At 49.1% G+C, this 19,163-nt stretch overlaps 1 protein-coding gene across 1 annotated transcript; it reads left to right on the top strand.

Moving 5' to 3' along the window:
• The first annotated feature begins 54 nt into the window (after nt 1–54).
• Nucleotides 55–18,982, top strand: LOC122390860 (kinesin-like protein KIFC1). The gene is made up of 11 exons (XM_043384254.1): nt 55–162; nt 430–631; nt 888–1,064; nt 1,452–1,599; nt 1,976–2,246; nt 2,551–2,884; nt 3,138–3,274; nt 4,521–4,679; nt 17,505–17,663; nt 17,959–18,264; nt 18,555–18,982. Exons 2-11 carry the CDS (start codon nt 442–444, stop codon nt 18,747–18,749), a joined length of 2,076 nt encoding a protein of 691 aa, XP_043240189.1. The 5' UTR covers nt 55–162; nt 430–441; the 3' UTR covers nt 18,750–18,982.
• Nucleotides 18,983–19,163: the final 181 nt, after the last annotated feature.

Consider the following 19,163-nt stretch of genomic DNA (forward strand, 5'->3'; position numbering starts at 1 on the left):
ACAATACTTCATAAGAAATATACGAACCTGAAGTACGAAATTTGAATGTTTTCCGTTGCGCTCTCCGTGTGTTTGTGTGCGTGCGTTTGGATCTTGTGCCGGCGTTAGGGTTTTGAACCGATTTTAGTAGCAGTGGTGTGTCTTCCCTGATAATTTCATTTGGTAAGAATTGATAAGTATGGTTGATAAATGCATCATCGTTAACCATTTATCTGCTTGAAACCATCTCGTTACCCCATCTCAATCTCGTACGGCGTACGAGCTGTGTGTCACTGACGCAGGCTTGACACAAATCTCAGTCTAGTTAAGAAGCCCTTTTTGCTCGAGATGTAATTGCAGGTGTAAGCATTTTGCAGGATTGTAACGAGCCTTGCAGCATTCCTCTAAACTCCCGACTGAGCGCCCATAACGCGATTTCGCCTGCGGCAGGTTGAGGTCACGATGAGCCGCCTGCCGACTCCGTCGTCTCGGCTGCCGGTGGCCGGCACCTCTCGGCTGACGGCAGCCTCCGGGATCGTGCGCCCCACACCCCGTGCTACCCCGGCCACCGCCGGCAGCGCGTCCGCCCTGAAACGGCAGGCCTCGCAGTCGTCGATGGCGACCAAGCGGGGTCGTCTGGACACCTCCGGAAGTGAGTAGTACGGCCGGCGAATTCAAAGGCTGAGCTGCTGATTTGAATGTCATTGATTGATGAATGAGATATGAGTGGGTGTGTCAGTCCCATTCAGATTGCTTAAAAGTAAATGATGGGTATAAATGTCACTGGAGAGTTAATGTCTCTCAGGGTGTCGCATCAGTGCACCTGGTTCCTTACATACAGCCGACCTGCTCCGATTTCCCGCTGCATCTCGCTGCCATATCTGACCGGTGCTCGTCGATGCCCCCAGGTTCGGACGGCTCCTCCACGGGTCGTCCTCCGCGCGCGGGCTCGATGCGTCCGCCGGCCAACCCGGGCCTGATCCGCTCCAAGTCGGTGGCCAACCTCAGCACGCCGGCCGGACGGCCCATGAGGGACGTCACATCCCGGGTTGTCTCCCGTAATAACGTGAAGGCCGCCGGCACAGGTGAGCTCTGATCCGCCCTCCGTGTAATGTACCGACTTTTATCGTATGCTGATCTGATAAAACATCGGTGGTACCGGTTCCAAACAATGTCTGGGCGGTAATACGTATGAATATATTTGTTTTTTTTTTCACATAGCTGTGCGAAAATGCCAGCAATAAAAGTTTCAAGATGCTCTGATTTTGATCAGGGACTTGAACTAAGTGACGTTAGGGGATGCTAGCGGGCTAGTCAGCAAACCAGTAGTTGGTTGTGTGTTACAATCGTTGTTACCCATTTCAGGATTGTTTCCATGAGTGCCATGGCTGTCTGCCCTGCCTTTAATCCAGCGTAGTCTCACCTGACTCATCTCTTACATTCTGACCTATTAAAACCCCACCCGTCACCAGTGGGCGGCCGGCCGGGCGCCGCCAAGCCGACGCCGAAGCCGGCGGCGAAGCGGCAGCCGTGGGACCTGAAGGGCCAGATCCAGGACATGGACGCCCGTCATCGCGAGCTGATGGAGCAGCTGCAGCTGACGCAGGAGCGCGTCTCCAGGTGCGTGGCGGGCCGAGGGCGCCTGGGAGCGACGTTGATGGCGGGGCCGGACTTCAGCTGTTGATGGACGTAAAGATACATACATATTTGTCAACCTTAAATTTGAATTATGACAAATGGTTATAAAGTGTGACGTTATTCCTCTGCGTTGTGGTCTGTGCTCGTACGATTATTTCTATCATGCTCCGCAGCTCAGTGTCTTGGTATGCCTCCACTGCCTGGTTTCCACACACGGCTGCGGTAACATCCCCCCCCCATACGACTCCCGGTAACATCTCCACCGATACATGACTTTCGGTAACATCTCCATCCCCACACGACTCCCGGGAACATCTCCACCCCCACACGACTCAGTAACCCCCCCCCCCCCCCACAGGATGGAGGAGGAGAAGCAGCAGCTGGAGCAGGGTGTCCGCGAAAAGGAGACCATCACCGCCGAGGTGCAGTCGGAGGCACAGCGCGTCTCGCGTCAGCTGCAGGACCGCGAGGACCAGTGGGAGTCAGAGCGGCGCCAGCTGCAGCGGCGCCTCTCCGAGCTGGAGGCGCAGCGGGAAGATTCGGAGACGCAGCGGGCCGCGCTGCAGCGCCGTCTCACCTCACTGCAGGCCGAGCTCCAGGCCAAAACGGACGAGGCTGACGCACTCCGGGTGAGAACGGCGCGGGGGGGGGGGGGGATCTGGCGAGCGGGGCGGATCCACTCGTGGTTCTTGGATTGGCCGGTGTGTTGAATTTGTAAGTTTGCGTTTGCGCTGTCCATGAGTGCTGCCTGCTGCAGTGGTCAGTGACCCATTACTTGACTACGTCCCGCCTATCTGTCTGCCTGTCTGACTGTCTGTCTATCCGTCTGTCTGACTGTCTGTCTATCCGTCTGTCTGTCTGACTGTCTGACTGTCTGTCTATCTGTCTGTCTATCTGTCTGTCGCCGATCTGACCCCGGCCTCTGTGCCTCAGTCGTCAGTGGCCCAGCTGACGGCCGCCCAGGCCACGGTGGGCGCGCAGCTGTCGGCTGCCCAGCTGACCGTCCAGCAGCTGACCGCCGCCCGCGACCAGCTGGAGGCCACGCTGCGGGAGCGGGACGCCACCGTGGCGGAGCTGGAGGCCCGCGCCCGCCGCGAGGAGACCCTGCGCCGACAGCTGCACAACCAGGTGCAGGAGCTCAAGGGCAACATACGCGTGTTCTGCCGCGTCCGGCCGCTGCTCGGGGAAGAGGTGGTCCAGGCCGACGGCCAGATCCCGCACCTGCAGGTCACCGACGAGCGCTCGCTGGAGATCGGCAAGGCGGCAGGTAACTCATGACGAGCAGGCCAGCGTGGCACTGTTTGCCAGTCAGTCATGATGTGTGCTGATTAATTCATGTACGCCAATTTAGATGCCGCTGCTACGGTGCTACAGATCGCAGCGGTGCAACATGTTTTGTCTTCTGACTGAACATACTTTCAAAGTCATTCACTGTTCTATGATGGTTAATTTGTGGTCTGGTCTGCTATGCCCCGTTGCGTCCGCGTCTTCGCCCTGACTGACGGCGTGTCGTCCGTCAGGTGCTGGTGCCAACGAGACTATGAGCGGCCGTCGTCGGGAGGAGGGTGACGGCAAGGTGAACTTTGCGTTCGACCGCGTCTTCCCGCCGCAGACGTCACAGGCCGACGTCTTCGAGGAGATCTCTCAGCTGATCCAGGTGAGGGAGCGATCACGGCTGATACAGGCATGTCAGCAGAGCACGGCCGGGGAAGTCGCTGGGAAGGATTTGTCAACACTTGTTCATAGCTCAAACTTGTAGCTGCGAAGCTCGTGCGGCGTAAATTGCTTTGATGTGCATATGCGGTTTACTTTCAGCTGGTCAGTTTAGCACCTAATTCCAGACCCTAAAGCTAGCCAGGGTTGGCATTTTTGCCGGCAAAAACTAGTTTATGCCATTTGCCGGTTTAAACCGGTTTTAACCGGCAAAAAGTGGCAAAAACTGGCAAAAACTCAAAACCATTACAATGATTTCCCTAGACCTGCATTTGAATTGGAAACATTCTAAGGGGGATTCAGTGAAAGTTGTATGCTTTCAAAAAGAAGTGACCTATTGACCATTCGACCAGTGTTTCATACAATAAAAACATTTCCATGGGCTTCCCGCTTTCCATTAGTACCTAACCAGTACGTCTCTTTGGGGCGACAAATGAGCCAGTGCAAGAGTGATTCCTGTACATGCTGAAGTGCGAAGGGGTGCCTGCCATTCATTTGTGCACGTGACGGCACCCATACTCACTGGTTCCTAACGGTATTAGTACCAAATTTGAGCTCAATCGACGCAGCCGTTCTCGAGAACTTGAAGTGTCGTCGGTCGTCCCACACGTGCGCTCGTAGAAAGTTGATCCCGACTGACTTATCTGCGACACCCATACTAATCTGTCTGTAACGGTGTTCCAAATTTGAGCGCAATCGGCAGAGCCATTCTCGAGATCTGGTCGAAAGCGACCCCTGCACGTGTGCACCTGCAGTAGGTAGCACCCTAACCGTGATGCATGGAAATGCCAAGATTCTTCGGAAATGCATTGTCTGTCTGACGGATGCCTACCGACATGCATAGACATTGCAGCCCGGGTAGCTAATGGGGCAAACTTCAGAAACTTAGCGCGTCTCTTAAACATCCAGAAATGCATTTGTACATTTCAAATCAATTGTTAACCAGAAAAGTTGCAAGTCTTGACTACCTGAGTTTTTGCCAGTTTTTGCCAGTTTTTGCCACCAGGGTTTCTGCCAGCCGGTTTAAACCGGTAAAAACCACTGGCAAAAACCAGTTTTTGCCACCCCTTGCCAACCCTGAAGCTAGCAGTAGTCATAAAATAATATGGTCCCGTGGGCTGGTGACAGTCTCACTGATACCACCACGCCGGTTAAAGCTAAACTCTAACCCACCCTCCGCCCTCCTGCAGTCGGCGCTAGACGGGTACAATGTCTGCGTCTTCGCGTACGGCCAAACCGGCTCTGGTAAAACTCACACCATGGAGGGCGGCCGTGACGACGAACTGCAGGGCGTGATCCCGCGCGCCGTCAGCCAGATTTTCGACGCCTGCGCTGCGCTCAAGGAGAAGGTATTGTCAAACGGAGATCGGAGAGTGCCTGGGAGCGCAACGTGAAGTTTTTTTTTTTGTATCACGTCGTTAGGGTCCAAGGACAATACAAGCGGGGACATTGGGGTTCTGTCGGCAAAGAAGAAATATTCAAGTTCATTTTAAAAGTCTACCGCGCAATATAGCATTCTTTTGCTCCGTTGCAAGTGGCGCTACTCTGGCGGCGAATCTGGGAACTACTAACTGTACTCAGGCCATGTGACCTTGACCGGCTCCTGAGATTGGGGTCACGTGACGCTCGGCCCGCCGGCGGCCGGTCCCACGAGAAAATTCAAGTTTGCAGTGCAATTTTGCATTGACAGACATCATTGACATATGATTCTAGACTAGCATTCGTTACAGCGTTTAATTTTACACAGAATGACACTAAATTCAAGAGATTATCCGCCATCACTTCATCGCACTTTTTGTGTAACAGAAAGAATGTCCAGCCGACATTGCATGCTATAGCATAGTCACCGTGGTTATCCCGCGCCCGGCTGGGGGTCCTGGATTTCCACGCCCTGCTGGGGGGGGGGTTTGAACACCCCCCCCCCCCTTCTAACTCGGCTCCTTGGCCACGTAACGATACGCGGAAGGCGGTGTTCGAAAGAGCGTCAAAAATAATGAGGAAATCACTTCGGTCAATTTTTTGGTCAGGTCAAAGGTCAGGTCACCAGAGGTCATTGAAGGCAAAATTTCGCCGATTTCCAGGTCGAATGTCGACAATTTTCAAGAAGCCAACGCATAACTCGGGAACCAATAGAGCTACAGCGCCGCGGAAAAGCGCATTCGATAGTCCTATTAACGCCCTTTCTGAATAATTTTCTCAGATTTGACCTAACGTCAACGGTTTTGCCTGCAGGGGGCAAAAACTGCAAAAATAGCCGATTTTTTCGGAAACAGTCTTTCTGCAATAACTTTTGACCCAAGCCTTGTACGAGCTTACTTTTACCGGCATCGTGTTCCTCTCGTCAAGACGCATCGAATGAACTATAACTTGACCTTGAAAGGTCAACTTGAAAATTTGACCTCATGTCAAGGTCATGACCTGACCGGAAAGTTCATGTTGCATATCAGTCGATCCGTATCGTCAAGCTGAACACATCTAAGGCGTTTTCATCGCTCTAGCATGCCTCTATCAAAAGTTATTTGCGAAAAACTGTTAGATACCATTCGTGACCTAAGATGACCTCAGGGCATAAACAGGGGTCACGGACACCATTTTCATGTTCAGTGTGTCTAAACCACTTGTAATTCAGTGGTTGGGAGTGTTTATAATGTCTTTCGTCCAAAAGAGGCGCATTTCAATTTTCTCCCATTGACTTATAATGGGGAGGTCGCAAAATTGACCTGACCTTAGGTCATCGATATCAAAATTCTGAGACATACATTTTGTACATGCTATTGCTCTTAGTAATCGCTGAAAGTTTCAAAGCGATCGGTCACTCGGTGTAGCTATGACAGACATTGAAACTTTTTATGAGGTGAGGTCACTTCAAGTGACCTTGTGACCTGACCTTGAATGACCGTGGTCTGAAATTTTCACAACATGTGTAGAATTGATGTATAATAAGGTGTACCAAAAACGGCGGCGCTCCGCGCCGCCGTTTTTGAGATATTCGCGAAAAACCACAAGGGGGGTGTTCAAACACCCCCCAGCAGGGCGCGGGTTAAGCAATGGGAGCGTACACTGTGGCCTATGATGTGTGCAGACTTATTGCTTTTGCCAAGAAGCAGAGCAATATTTATTTGAATCTGGAATCGTGTCTGGTACTAAATTTAACGGGCCATGCGCTGGCACCTACTTATTAGGTATTCGAAACATCAAAATAACATCTCGTCAGTCGTCACAGATTTCAATTTCCTTACTCGTTCATAGCTCAGTGTTCACGGCTCATTCTGCATTGCTGGGCCTGATAACAATAAACTTCGAGTTACCTATGTCAAGTTTCATGTTGACACGCACAATGCAACGAACGATTCTAGATCAAGAAAGGTGTCCGATACCTAGTGTTCAATTCTTCACAGTATGGCGCTAATATTTAATAGGGAAAATCTGCTATGATCACTTCACGGCGCTAATTGTGGAACAAAGTCATGCTGCATATTTCCCCGATGAGAGCGGGGCGTGGCCGTGAACGCAGAACGACGTGAACCCCACGATAGATTGTTTTTTGCCAACAACCAACGGAAGAATATATTGGTTTTAAAATCACATCCGGGAAAAGATTTTACGGGCTATTCAATGATAATAATTATTCGAAGAATGAGGATTGAGGATACCTCGTCGCAGATTTCATTTTCCCCACTATCTTTACTTGGAGGTCGATTAGCATCGCTAGCCAGATCTACGTTTATATTGATTTTGTTATCGACATGCACGATAAAATGTCGACTTTTGACAAGCTGTTGATAAAGCGTTCAATTCTGCACAAAGTGACACTAAAAATAAGGGATAATCCCACATCTGCCGTGCAAAGGAAAAACCACGTATGTTACCGTTTTTTTTTTAAATAAAAATGTTCAGGAGAGCCGAAAATGCGTTTTTCATTGTAGCAACCGTGTAAAAGCTCGCACAGACAAAAGAAAGATATCATTGAATTCCTCTCCACCTTGCGATTCCGATGAGCTTTGTTGTAAATATATAGTTATAAATACTGCCCTAAAAATTCTAGGACGTTGTTTTGCCACCATCAAATTTGATCTATCAAATTAAACTTTGCAAAGGAAAAAACACGTATGTCATTTTCCGTGTGGCTAAACCACGTATGTGGCGCTCAAACTACAGTCGTAATTGGCAAAACAACGTATGTGACTAGCAGTGGATGACATACGTGTTTTTGCCAACACCGATTGTTTTGACACCGCAACATACGTTCATTTCCAACATAAAAGCTAGCGTACCAATGAGGATTGTGGCCGTGGGAGTGGCTTTGTGATTCCTGCTAGGCAAATTTCGCCACACCCAAAGCGTGTGTATCGCTAGCATTTATATCCGGGGCTGAGTGTTTTAACGTTGCTGTTTATATAAGCGAAAATTTGTACGAAACTACACAGATTAGTCCATGGGAAGATTCTTATAACTTCCCGTGCCGTCGGTGGGGCCAGTACTGCCCCCCCCCCCGTGCCGGATCCCCCGGAAGGGCCGTTGCCGCGCCCCCGGTCACGTCGGGAGGGCAGGTGCAGCGCCCTGCGGTGGCACGTCCCCGGTTGCGTCGGTAGGGTCGGTGCCGCGTCCCCCCCCCCCTCCCCTCCAGGGCCGTTGGAAGAATACTGGGTCGGTGTGGCAGGTGCCACGTTCCACTGTACGCATCCTCCGGTAGGACCCGCGCTGTCCCCCGGTGTCGTCTGTAGTGCCGGTGCCGTGTCACCCGCTTTTGTAGTTAGCACCAGTGCCGCGTCCTCCTGTAGCGCCGGTGCCGTGTCCTCCGTTAGGGCCGGTGTGACGGTGCCGGTGCCACGTCCTCCGGTGCTGTCGGTAGGACCTGCGCTACGTCCCCCGGTGCAGTCGGTAGGGCCGATGCAGTGTCCTCCATTAGGGCCGTTGCTGCGTCCCCCGGGTAGGGCCGGTGTGACTGTGGCCAGTGCCGCGTCCCCCGGTAGGACTGGCGCCGCGTCCCCGGTGTCTTCGTTAGTACCGGTGTCACGTCCTCGGGCTGCATCGGCAGGGCTGGTGTTGCGTCCTTCGTTAGGACTGTGCGGCCGGTGCGGCGTCCCCCAGTGTTGTCGTTAAGACCGGTGCCGCGTCCCCCCGGCAGGGCCGGTGTGACCGGTGCCGCGTCCCCCCGGTGTTGTCGGTAGGACCGGTGCCGCGTCCTCTGGTGGGGCCGGTGACGTGTCCACATCTACATAGGGCCCGTGTGACGAGTGCCGCGTCCCCCGGCGCCGTCGGTAGGGTCGTTGACACGTCCCCCGGTAGGGCCAGTGTGGTCGGTGCCGTGCCCTCCGTTATGGATGGCGTTCTTCGCCGCATGGATGACGCGCAGCGCTGCAAGATGCCGCACGATAGCCGCATGCCTGACGTGCGGCAGCCGCACCGCAACCGTACCGCATCAAAATCGCACTCGTGTGGGGCGGGCCTTAGGGCCGGTGTGGCCGTGTCCCCCGTTAGGGCCGGAGTGACGGTGCCGTGTCTCCGTTAGTTAGGGCCGGTGTGGCCGGTGCCGTGTCCCCGGGCAGGGCCGGAGTGACGGTGCCGTGTCTCCGTTAGTTAGGGCCGGTGTGACGGCGTCAGTGCCACGTCCCCCGGTGCTGTCGGTAGGACCTGCGCTACGTCCCCCGGTGCAGTCGGCATGGTCGTTGACTCGTCGTTGGCCGTGTCCTCCATCAGGGCCGGTGTGACGGTGCCGGTGCCGCGTTCCCCTGTGTCGTCGGTAGGGCCGGTGCCGTGTCTCCCGCTTTTGTAGTTAGCACTATATAGTGTCGCGTCTTCCGGATCGCCGATGCCGTGTCCTCCCCTAAGACCAGTGTGACTGGTGCTGCGTCCCGCGGTGTCGTCGGTAGGACCGATGCCGCGTTCCCAACTACTGTCGGTAGAACCGGTACTGCGTCCCCCGGTGCCGTTGGTACGGCCGTTCCCCGTGCCGTCGGTCAGGCCGGTGCCGTGTCCCCCGGCAGGGCCGGTGTGACCGGTGACGTGTCCTCCGTTAGGGCCGGTGTGGCCGGTGCCGCGTCCCCCCGGTGCTGTATGTAGGACCGGTGACGCGTCCCCGCTGCTGTAGTTAGGGCCGACTCCTCGTCCCCGGGTGCCGTCGGTAGGGCCGACTCCACATCCCCTGGTGCCGTCGGTATGGCCGTTGCTGCGTCCCCTGGTTGCGTCAATACGTCGGTGGGGTCGGTGCCGCTGTCGTCGGCTTACCGGAGATAGTAGGCAAATCCACGTATGTTCTCATTTATGTGCTTGAAAAATGCAATTTAAGCAAGAATGTCCGTACATACGTGTTTTGACCACGCGAGCGTTAACATCTTTAGATACCCATGATGAGGAGATATCTGGCAAAACCACGTATATTTTCATTGGTAAGAAATAAATAATCATTAACACAAGAAAGCTTTGACATACGTGCTTTGGACACGATAAGTCCGAACATACGTGTTTTTGCCTTGGCTGTCTACCCTTGGATATGACATACGTTTTTTGGAAAATGTTTTTTTGGAAATATAAGTATTTTCAAAAAACTTTTTGTGAATATAATTCGCATAACCAAATGCTCCGTTTCTTGGGCTATCGATCGGTATAAAAAAGCATTTTTGACCAAAAAATGACATACGTGGTTCTTCCTTTGCACGGCAGACATAGTTTAATCGCACGTTTTGTGGAACAGAAGGGCCGTCATTGCATATTAACGCAATGAATGGGAGCCTTTCAGAGCGGCGTGTACTGTGTGCAGATTTGTTGCTTTTGCCAAGAAGAAAGGGAACGATAAATTGAATCTAGAATCATGCATGATACTAAATTTGTTGAACTATCTAATGCTATTTATTATTCGAAGAACAAGAACGCTGTTTTGTTGCAGCCTTCAACTTTCTTGTTCATAGTTCGCGGCTCATTCGGCATTGCTGGGCCTGACAACAATAAACTTTGAGTTTCAGTATCAAGTTTTCCTATTGACGTGCAAAATAAAATGTCGATTCTAGACAGCTGGTCGATAAAGCACTAATTTCTACGCAGTATAATGTTATTAAAAAGGAAAAATATGATGGAACTCCTCCGCACTTCTGTGAAACAATAAGATGTCGCATATTTTCGTGACGGGAGCCTGGCGGGTCCCGCGTGCGAATATATGCCGACTGATGTTTCTTGCCAACAAGCATAACAATAATTGGTATGTAGAATTGTGTCCTGGAATAAATTTTGCTAGCTATTCAATGATGCTAATTATTACAAGAATGAGAATGGTATCTGGTCGCAGGCTTCATTTTCTTTTTGTCTTTATTTGGAGATTCATGGTGCTTTGTTGGCCAGGCTTTGTATTTGCAGGTCTGTCAAGTAATGCTCTATGAGCGTTCGAATTCCGATAGGTATGTAGGGAAAATAAAATCTTCAACGGTCGGTATATCATTTTTGTTCTTCGAATAACTAATATCATTTGATACCCCGTAGAACATAATCTAGGAAGTGATTCCATATGTAGAACCAGGATACTTTTCCCCTGTTTATTAGCAGCAAACAATAGAACGGCATACATCGTTCGTGCCGGGCCCCATTCCCCTCGCGAAACTATATAACATCCTTTTGTTCAACAAATACTGCGGTGAAGTGATAGCCGATTTATCCTTTTCAACAGTGCCATACTGTGTAGAATTGAATGCTTTATTGCACAGCCATCTAGAAAAGACATTTCATTTTCCGCATCGATATGAAAACTTGGTGCGAACTCGAAGACTATTGTTGTCAGGCCAGCAATGCCGAATGGGTAACCTGAGAAATATTAACGAATAAGCAAATTGAAATCTGCGACGAGATGTTATTTTCATTCTTCGATTGATTAGTAGCATTGAATAGCCGGTTAAATTTAGTACCAAACATGATTCTAGATTGAATTTACTATTGCCTTGCTTGTTGGCAAAAGCAATAAATATGCACACATCGCACGCCGCCCTGGACGCACCCATTGTATTAAAATGCGACGTCGGCTCGACACTCCTTCTGTTCCACAAAAAGCGCGATGAAGTGATGGCGGATAATCCCTCGAATCTGGTGTCATTCTGTGTAGAATTGAACGCTGTATCTAATGCTTGTCTAGAATCGACATTTTATCGTGCACGTCCATAAGAAATTGATAGAAGAATTGAAGAATGTATAGCCAGCAGTGCCCAATGGGCCTCTAAATAAAGACAAGTAGGACACTGACATGAAATCTGCGACGAGATATCATGCTCATTCTTCGAATAATCAGTATTATTGAATAGCCCGTAAAATGTGTTCCCAGATGCGATTCTAGAACCAATGTACTATCCCCTTATTTATTGGCACCAAACAATTAATTGGCATGCATATTTCCCGGCGGCGCCCCGCTCCCATCGCAAAATGTGCAATATCCTTTTGTTGCACAAATAGTGCGGAGAAGTGATAGCCGATTTATCCTTTTCGGTAGTGCCATGTTGTGTGTAGAATTGAGCATTTTATTGAACAGCCATCTATAATCTACATTTCATTGTGCGCATCAATATGAAAACTTGGTGCGAACTCGAAGATTGTTGTTGCCAGGCCAGCAATGCCGAAAAGGTAACCTGGGAAATATTAACGAATAAGCAAATTGAAAATTGCGACGAGATGTTATTTTCATTCTTCGATTGATTAGTAGCATTCAATAGCCCGTTAAATTTAGTACCAAACATGATTCTAGATTGAATTTACTATTGCCTTGCTTGTTGGCAAAAGCAATAAATATGCACACATCGCGCGCCGCCCTGGACGCACCCTATATTAAAATGCGACGTCGGCTCGACACTCCTTCTGTTCCACAAAAAGTGCGATGAAGTGATGGCGGATAATCCCTCGAATCTGATGTCATTCTGTGTAGAATTGAACGCTGTATCTAATACTTGTCTAGAATCGACATTTTATCGTGCACGCCAATAAGAAATTGATAGAAGAATTGAAGAATGTATAGTCAGCAGTGCCCAATGGGCCTCGAAATAAAGACAAGTAGGACACTGACATGAAATCTGCGACGAGATATCATGCTCATTCTTCGAATAATCAGTATTATTGAATAGCCCGTAAAATGTGTTCCCAGATGCGATTCCAGAACCAATGTACTATCCCATTATTTATTGGCACCAAACAATTAATTGGCATGCATATTTCCCGGCGGCGCCCCGCTCCCATCGCAAAATGTGCAATATCCTTTTGTTGCACAAATAGTGCGGAGAAGTGATAGCCGATTTATCCTTTTCGGTAGTGCCATGCTGTGTAGAATTGAGCATTTTATTGAACAGCCATCTAGAATCTACATTTCATTGTGCGCATCAATATGAAAACTTGGTGCGAACTCGAAGATTATTGTTGCCAGGCCAGCAATGCCGAATAGGTAACCTGGGAAATATTAACGAATAAGCAAATTGAAATCTGCGACGAGATGTTATTTTCATTCTTCGATTTATTAGTAGCATTGAATAGCCCGTTAAATTTAGTACCCAACATATTCTAGACTGAATTTACTATTGCCTTGCTTGTTGGCAAAAGCAATAAATATGCACACATCGCGCGCCGCCCTGGACGCACCCATTGTATTAAAATGCGACGTCGGCTCGATGCACTCCTTCTGTTCCCCAAAAAGTGCGATGAAGTGATGGCGGATAATTCCTCGAATCTGGTGTCATTCTGTGTAGAATTGAACGCTGTATCTAATGCTTGTCTAGAATCCACATTTTATCGTGCACGTCCATAAGAAATTGATAGAAGAATTGAAGAATGTATAGCCAGCAGTGCCCAATGGGCCTCTAAATAAAGACAAGTAGGACACATGAAATCTGCGACGAGATATCATGCTCATTCTTCGAATAATCAGTATTATTGAATAGCCCTTAAAATGTGTTCCCAGATGCGATTCTAGAACCAATGCACTATCCCATTATTTATTGGCACCAAACAATTAATTGGCATGCATATTTCCCGGCGGCGCCCCGCTCCCATCGCAAAATGTGCAATATCCTTTTGTTGCACAAATAGTGCGGAGAAGTGATAGCCGATTTATCCTTTTCGGTAGTGCCATGCTGTGTAGAATTGAGCATTTTATTGAACAGCCATCTAGAATCTACATTTCATTGTGCGCATCAATATGAAAACTTGGTGCGAACTCGAAGATTATTGTTGCCAGGCCAGCAATGCCGAAAAGGTAACCTGGGAAATATTAACGAATAAGCAAATTGAAAATTGCGACGAGATGTTATTATCATTCTTCGATTGATTAGTAGCATTCAATAGCCCGTTAAATTTAGTACCAAACATGATTCTAGATTGAATTTACTATTGCCTTGCTTGTTGGCAAAAGCAATAAATATGCACACATCGCACGCCGCCCTGGACGCACCCATTGTATTAAAATGCGACGTCGGCTCGACACTCCTTCTGTTCCACAAAAAGTGCGATGAAGTGATGGCGGATAATTCCTCGAATCTGGTGTCATTCTGTGTAGAATTGAACGCTGTATCTAATGCTTGTCTAGAATCGACATTTTATCGTGCACGCCAATAAAAATTGATAAAAGCTTGGTATGGCCAGCAGTACTCATGGTTCTCCAAATGACAAGTGGGAAAAATAAAATCTGCGACGAGTTATCATTCTCATTCCTCGAATGGCCGGTATCATTAACCCTTGCCCGCACATGCCATTTTCCCATCCTAGAACGCACATGGGGGGGGGTTGCCACCCCCCGCGCCATTTCGTTCCTGTTGGAGATAGAGCTTAGCGGTAAAGACCAAAAAGATTCTTTGGGAAGAGACGAATCCAATGATACCCAGTTTTACCTTCTCAGGTCAGTCATTGACCTTCCAGGTCAGGTCAAACTAAAAAATGTTGCTGTTTTGGGTCACCATTGGATATCAAGTGCGCTGCTTATCAAATACCGATGACGATGCTGTTTTCTGGTGCCAAGCCAGCTAGAACCTCTTTGTCACACTACCCGACCAGAATTTTGCTGCTGAGGTCATTTCAGGTCAAGTTAGGTCAAGGTCAATTATATGTGTTTGTATGTCTGTGTGTGTCTGTGTGTATACTGATTTGTGCACCGATTGTTTTTGGGTCCATATTACATGAAATCATGATCTGAGAAGCTTTTTCCAAAAATGCAGTCAAAAAACTTCACAAAAAGTAAATTCAGCTTGCCTAAAACGCAATTATCTTAGATGACCTAGGTTGACCTTGACCCTGACCTTGACCCCTGTACATCGTCGAACAACATGTTCCATGATAGGTGGGAGGTAAGACTGGCAAAAAAGGCCGAAATCAGGGTGTCAAAAGCTCACAAGGCCCATGGCAAACGCAAGATATTGAGAATTGGCCATTTGGGTCATGACATGACCTGAAAAACAAGGTCATATCTCCGAAACCAAAAATCACAGAAACTTGTTAAAAAGCCCGTAAAATGTATTCCCGGACCGGAGACGATTATCGAACCAACGTATTATTCCTTTGTTTGTTGGCAACAAACAATCGAGTAGCATACATCGTTCGTGGCGGGGTCCCACTCCTCTCGCGAAACGATGAAACATCCTTCTATTTCACAAATAGTGCTGTGAAGTGATAGCAGAATTATCCTTTTCATCAGTGCCATATTGTGTAGAATTGATTGCTTTATCAAACAGCTATCTAGAATCTGCACATAATTTTGCGCATCAATATGAAAACTTGGTGCGAACCTCGAAGGTATTGGTTGTTGGGCGAGCAATGCCGAATAGGTAAGCCGGGAAATATTAACGAGTAAGGAAATTGAAAGCTGCGACGAGATGTTACTTTAATTCTTCAAATAATTAGCAGCATTGAATATTCCGTTGAATTTAGAACCCAACATGATTCTATATTGAATTCACCATTGCCTTGCTTGTTGGCAAAAACAATAAATATGCACACATCGCACGCCGCCCTGGACGCACCCATTGCATTAAAATGCAACGTCGGCTCGACACTCCTTCTGTTCCACAAAAAGTGCGGTGAAGTGATGGCGGATAATCCCTCGAATTTGGTGTCATTCTGTGTAGAATTGAACGTTGTATCGAATGCTTGTCTAGAATCGACATTTTATCGTGCATGCCAATACAAATTGATAAAAGCTTATGTATGGCCAGCAGTGCTCCATGGGCCTCCAAATAAAGACAAGTAGGAAAAATAAAATCTGCGACGAGATATCATTCTCATTCCTCAAATACCCGGTATCATTAGAAAGCCCGTAAAAAGTGTTCCCGGACAATATTCTGGAACCAACGTACCTATTATTCCTTTGTTTATTGGCAACAATCAATTAGCATGCATCGTTCGCGGCGGCGTCCCGCTCCCATCGCAAATATATGCAATATCCTTTTGTTCCACTAATAGTGCGGTGAAGGGATTGCAGATTTATCCTTTTCAATAGTGCCATATTGTGTAGAATTGAGCACTTTATTGAAAAGCCATCTAGAATCGACATTTCATTGTACGTATCAACATGAAAACTTGATGCAAACTCGAAGGTTAATGCAGACGAGCAATGCCGACCTAACCTGGGAAATATTAACGAGTAAGCAAATTGAAATCCGCGACGAGATGTTATTTTAATTCTTCGAATAATTAGTAGCATTGAATGGCCCGTTAAATTTAGTACCAAATGCCATTCTAGATTCAATTTATTATTGCCTCGCTTGTTGGCAAAAGCAATAAATCTGTACATATCGCACGCCGCCCTGCTACGCTCCCATTGCGTTAGTATGCAACGTCGCCTCGACATTCTTTCTGTTCCACAAAAAGTGCGATGAAGTGATGGCAGATAATCTCTTAAATTTAGTGTCATTCTGTGTAGAATTAAACGCTGTATCGAATGCTAATCTAGAATCATATGTCATTGGTGTCCGTCTATGCAAAGTTCCACTGCAAACTTGAATTTTCGCCTCGGAGCGGTCGCCGACGGGCCGAGTGTCACGTGACCCCAATCTCAGGAGCCGGTCAAGGTCACATGACCAGAGATCGGTCAGTAGTTCTCAGATTTACCGCTAGAGTAGCGCCACTTGTATCGATGTCCGCCCTTGGACCGTAACGTGGAATTTTTATAGGTGATTTGACCCTCGCCCGCATAGAAGGACGGGGAACTCTCCCTCCCCTCGAACAACGGACCCCTCCCTCGTTTTTTTTTTCGCAAATGACTCGCGTAAAAAGCGGCTGATCGCTACGAAACTTTCAGTACCTTCGAGTTAATCAATTTTACACCTACCCCGAAATTTTCATGTTCCTGACCTAATTGACCTTTGGCCTGTGACCTATTTCTTGAGACCAGTTTTGTCGGAATCGCGATTCGGCGTATGTCGGCTCGCATTAGCCGCGCGTTTGCAGTCTTTCCATGGTTTCAAGCGTTCAAACATGTAATGTGATGTTCGTCCCATGCATTAGGGTGGGTGCCAAGGTCACCTGAAGGTCAGGTCATTGACCTTTGATGACCTCGATTCACTTTTTCGAGTCATGTACTAGGCTAGTTTTTCGGAGCTGAATTCGAATTTAGCAACCATTTGAACATTTACGAAGTAGTTTTGGTGACTTCGTAACATGTAACGAAGCTGTCAGAGGCGGTTGACAAGTACCGGCAGGACCTCTGCTGGTCGACCTGACGTGACCTGACCCGACCGGGTCTAAATGCATGAAGACATCATCTGTGATCAAAACTAACATGACGTTCGTGATCAGCACCCACAAAACCCCATAGCAGCCACACTTTACGACGTTCTTAGCTTATGTAGAGCTAAATGAGAATTCGACATTCACGTGGAATACCTTGATGTGTTCAAAGCCAATCTCCGAGCAGCCCATCGTGTGATCACCAACAATAGTCTCCTTAACCCTCGCCCGTGTTGGTGTTTTGCTAGCCGCGAACGTATACGGAGGAGGGATCCCGGTTGGACTCCCCCCTCTCGCCGTTTCGCCCCTGATCAAGCTAGAGCTTCGCGGAAAAAACGAACGTGCTGCCCGTGACGAGAGGAAGCCGATGATACCCAATTCCAAGGTCGTAGGTCATTGGCTGACGGACGGGTGGCATTGGCAATCAAGGAAATTGCTCGTTTGCCAGGTGACTTGGTGTCTGTAACGTCCGTAACATCCGCTCCTGTTATGTCACCCAGGGCTGGTCGTACACGCTGGAGGCCAGCTTCCTGGAGATTTATAATGAAACCATCCGCGACCTGCTCAGCACGTCGAAGGAGAAGATGAACTACGAGATCCGCATGAAAGACAGCAAGCTCAACAGCAAGACTAAGGAGGTGTATGTCACCAACCTCAAGGTGGGCTTGAAGTGATGTAGATTGTTTGTCATGTGACGTCAGCCCACTAGCCACAAACTATCCGAACGAAATATTTGCCGGGGGAATAGGAGGCATGCACCTCCGCGAGCTTGAAAGATTTTCATTGGTAAATGTTCATTGCTTTAGTCTTTAATTATTCGTGGCTACTTTGATGGCATACTGTCCCACTCGCACCTCCTGTGTGGCTAGGTAGTAAGGATGACTGAATGGAATGCCCCTCCCCTCACATACATAGGCCGTACTGACACCTGTCCCCTTCCCCCTCTGTGGCCAGGTGGTGACGGTGACGGAGCAGGCGGACGTGGCCTCGCTGCTGGAGCGGGCCCGCCAGCAGCGCGCCGTGGCCGCCACCAACTGCAACGAGCACTCGTCGCGCTCACACTCTGTATTCACCCTGCGGATGGAGGGCCGGAACGCGCTCACCACCGAGACCTGCCACGGGTCACTGAACCTGGTGGACCTGGCAGGCTCCGAGAGGCTCAAAGAGTCCGGCTCGCAGGGCGACCGTCTCACCGAGACCAAGAACATTAACAAGTCGCTGGCCAACCTCGGAAACGTCATCATGGCGCTGGGAAATAAGGTAACTAACTCGCCCGGGCGGTGGCGGGCTGTCGACAAAATTAAGCGCATAATTGTGGCAAAGTGAGGCTTATGAACACGTTGTATGGCATTTAGCACGATTGTCTGTGATGGTTATTGCATTTTGGGTTTAGGGATGCTCACATGCGCGGTGTTTCGCAGCGCCCTATTTGGTGGTGCAGTTTTGCTCGAGTGATGGTGCAATATGATCTGCGTCCATTCCGATCGATTCGTTTACCAACCTCGCCCTGTCCCGCCCATTGCCTGACCGCCTCCGTCTGTGCCTTACAGCAGGACCACGTGCCGTTCCGAAACTCCAAGCTCACACACCTGCTGCAGCACTCCCTCGGCGGCAACAGCAAAACGCTCATGTTCGTCAACGTGTCGCCGCGCGAGGACTGCGCCGCCGAAACCCTCAACTCTCTGCGCTTCGCCGCCAAGGTCAACCAGTGCCACATCGGCACTGCCACGAAACGCACCAAGTGAGGGCGATTGCGCCGCGCGAGGCTGAGCCGTGTATAGGTGGGGGCCTGGCTTTCCAGCGGCGACCGGAACGATAAATTCTCTAGCCTCGGGATCTCTCGGGCGCGCGCTGTATGTACTGTACCGCTGGGGAGAGACTATCGGACGCCCTCTCGTCGCGTCGGTGCGCACTGCGTCCCCAGCATAGCGCGCCGTGGGTCTCCATGTTTATCGATGGGTGAGTGTGTGGGAAGAGACTACAGGGTGTTTCACTAAAAGTGTCAAAAAGTAAATGCTTATTAAAGATATATAGAATATGCAAATCACGTGGCTGCGCACGTGGCTTTGTTGCAAATTTTTGGACATTTATTATTTATCCATTTAAGATATATTTTACACTCATACGGAGCGAGGGCAGGAGGCCAAAGTTACTAGTCA

Source organism: Amphibalanus amphitrite, unplaced genomic scaffold (assembly GCF_019059575.1).
Source record: "Amphibalanus amphitrite isolate SeventyFive unplaced genomic scaffold, NRLGWU_Aamphi_draft 000412F_arrow, whole genome shotgun sequence".
Lineage (NCBI taxonomy): Eukaryota > Metazoa > Arthropoda > Thecostraca > Balanomorpha > Balanidae > Amphibalanus > Amphibalanus amphitrite.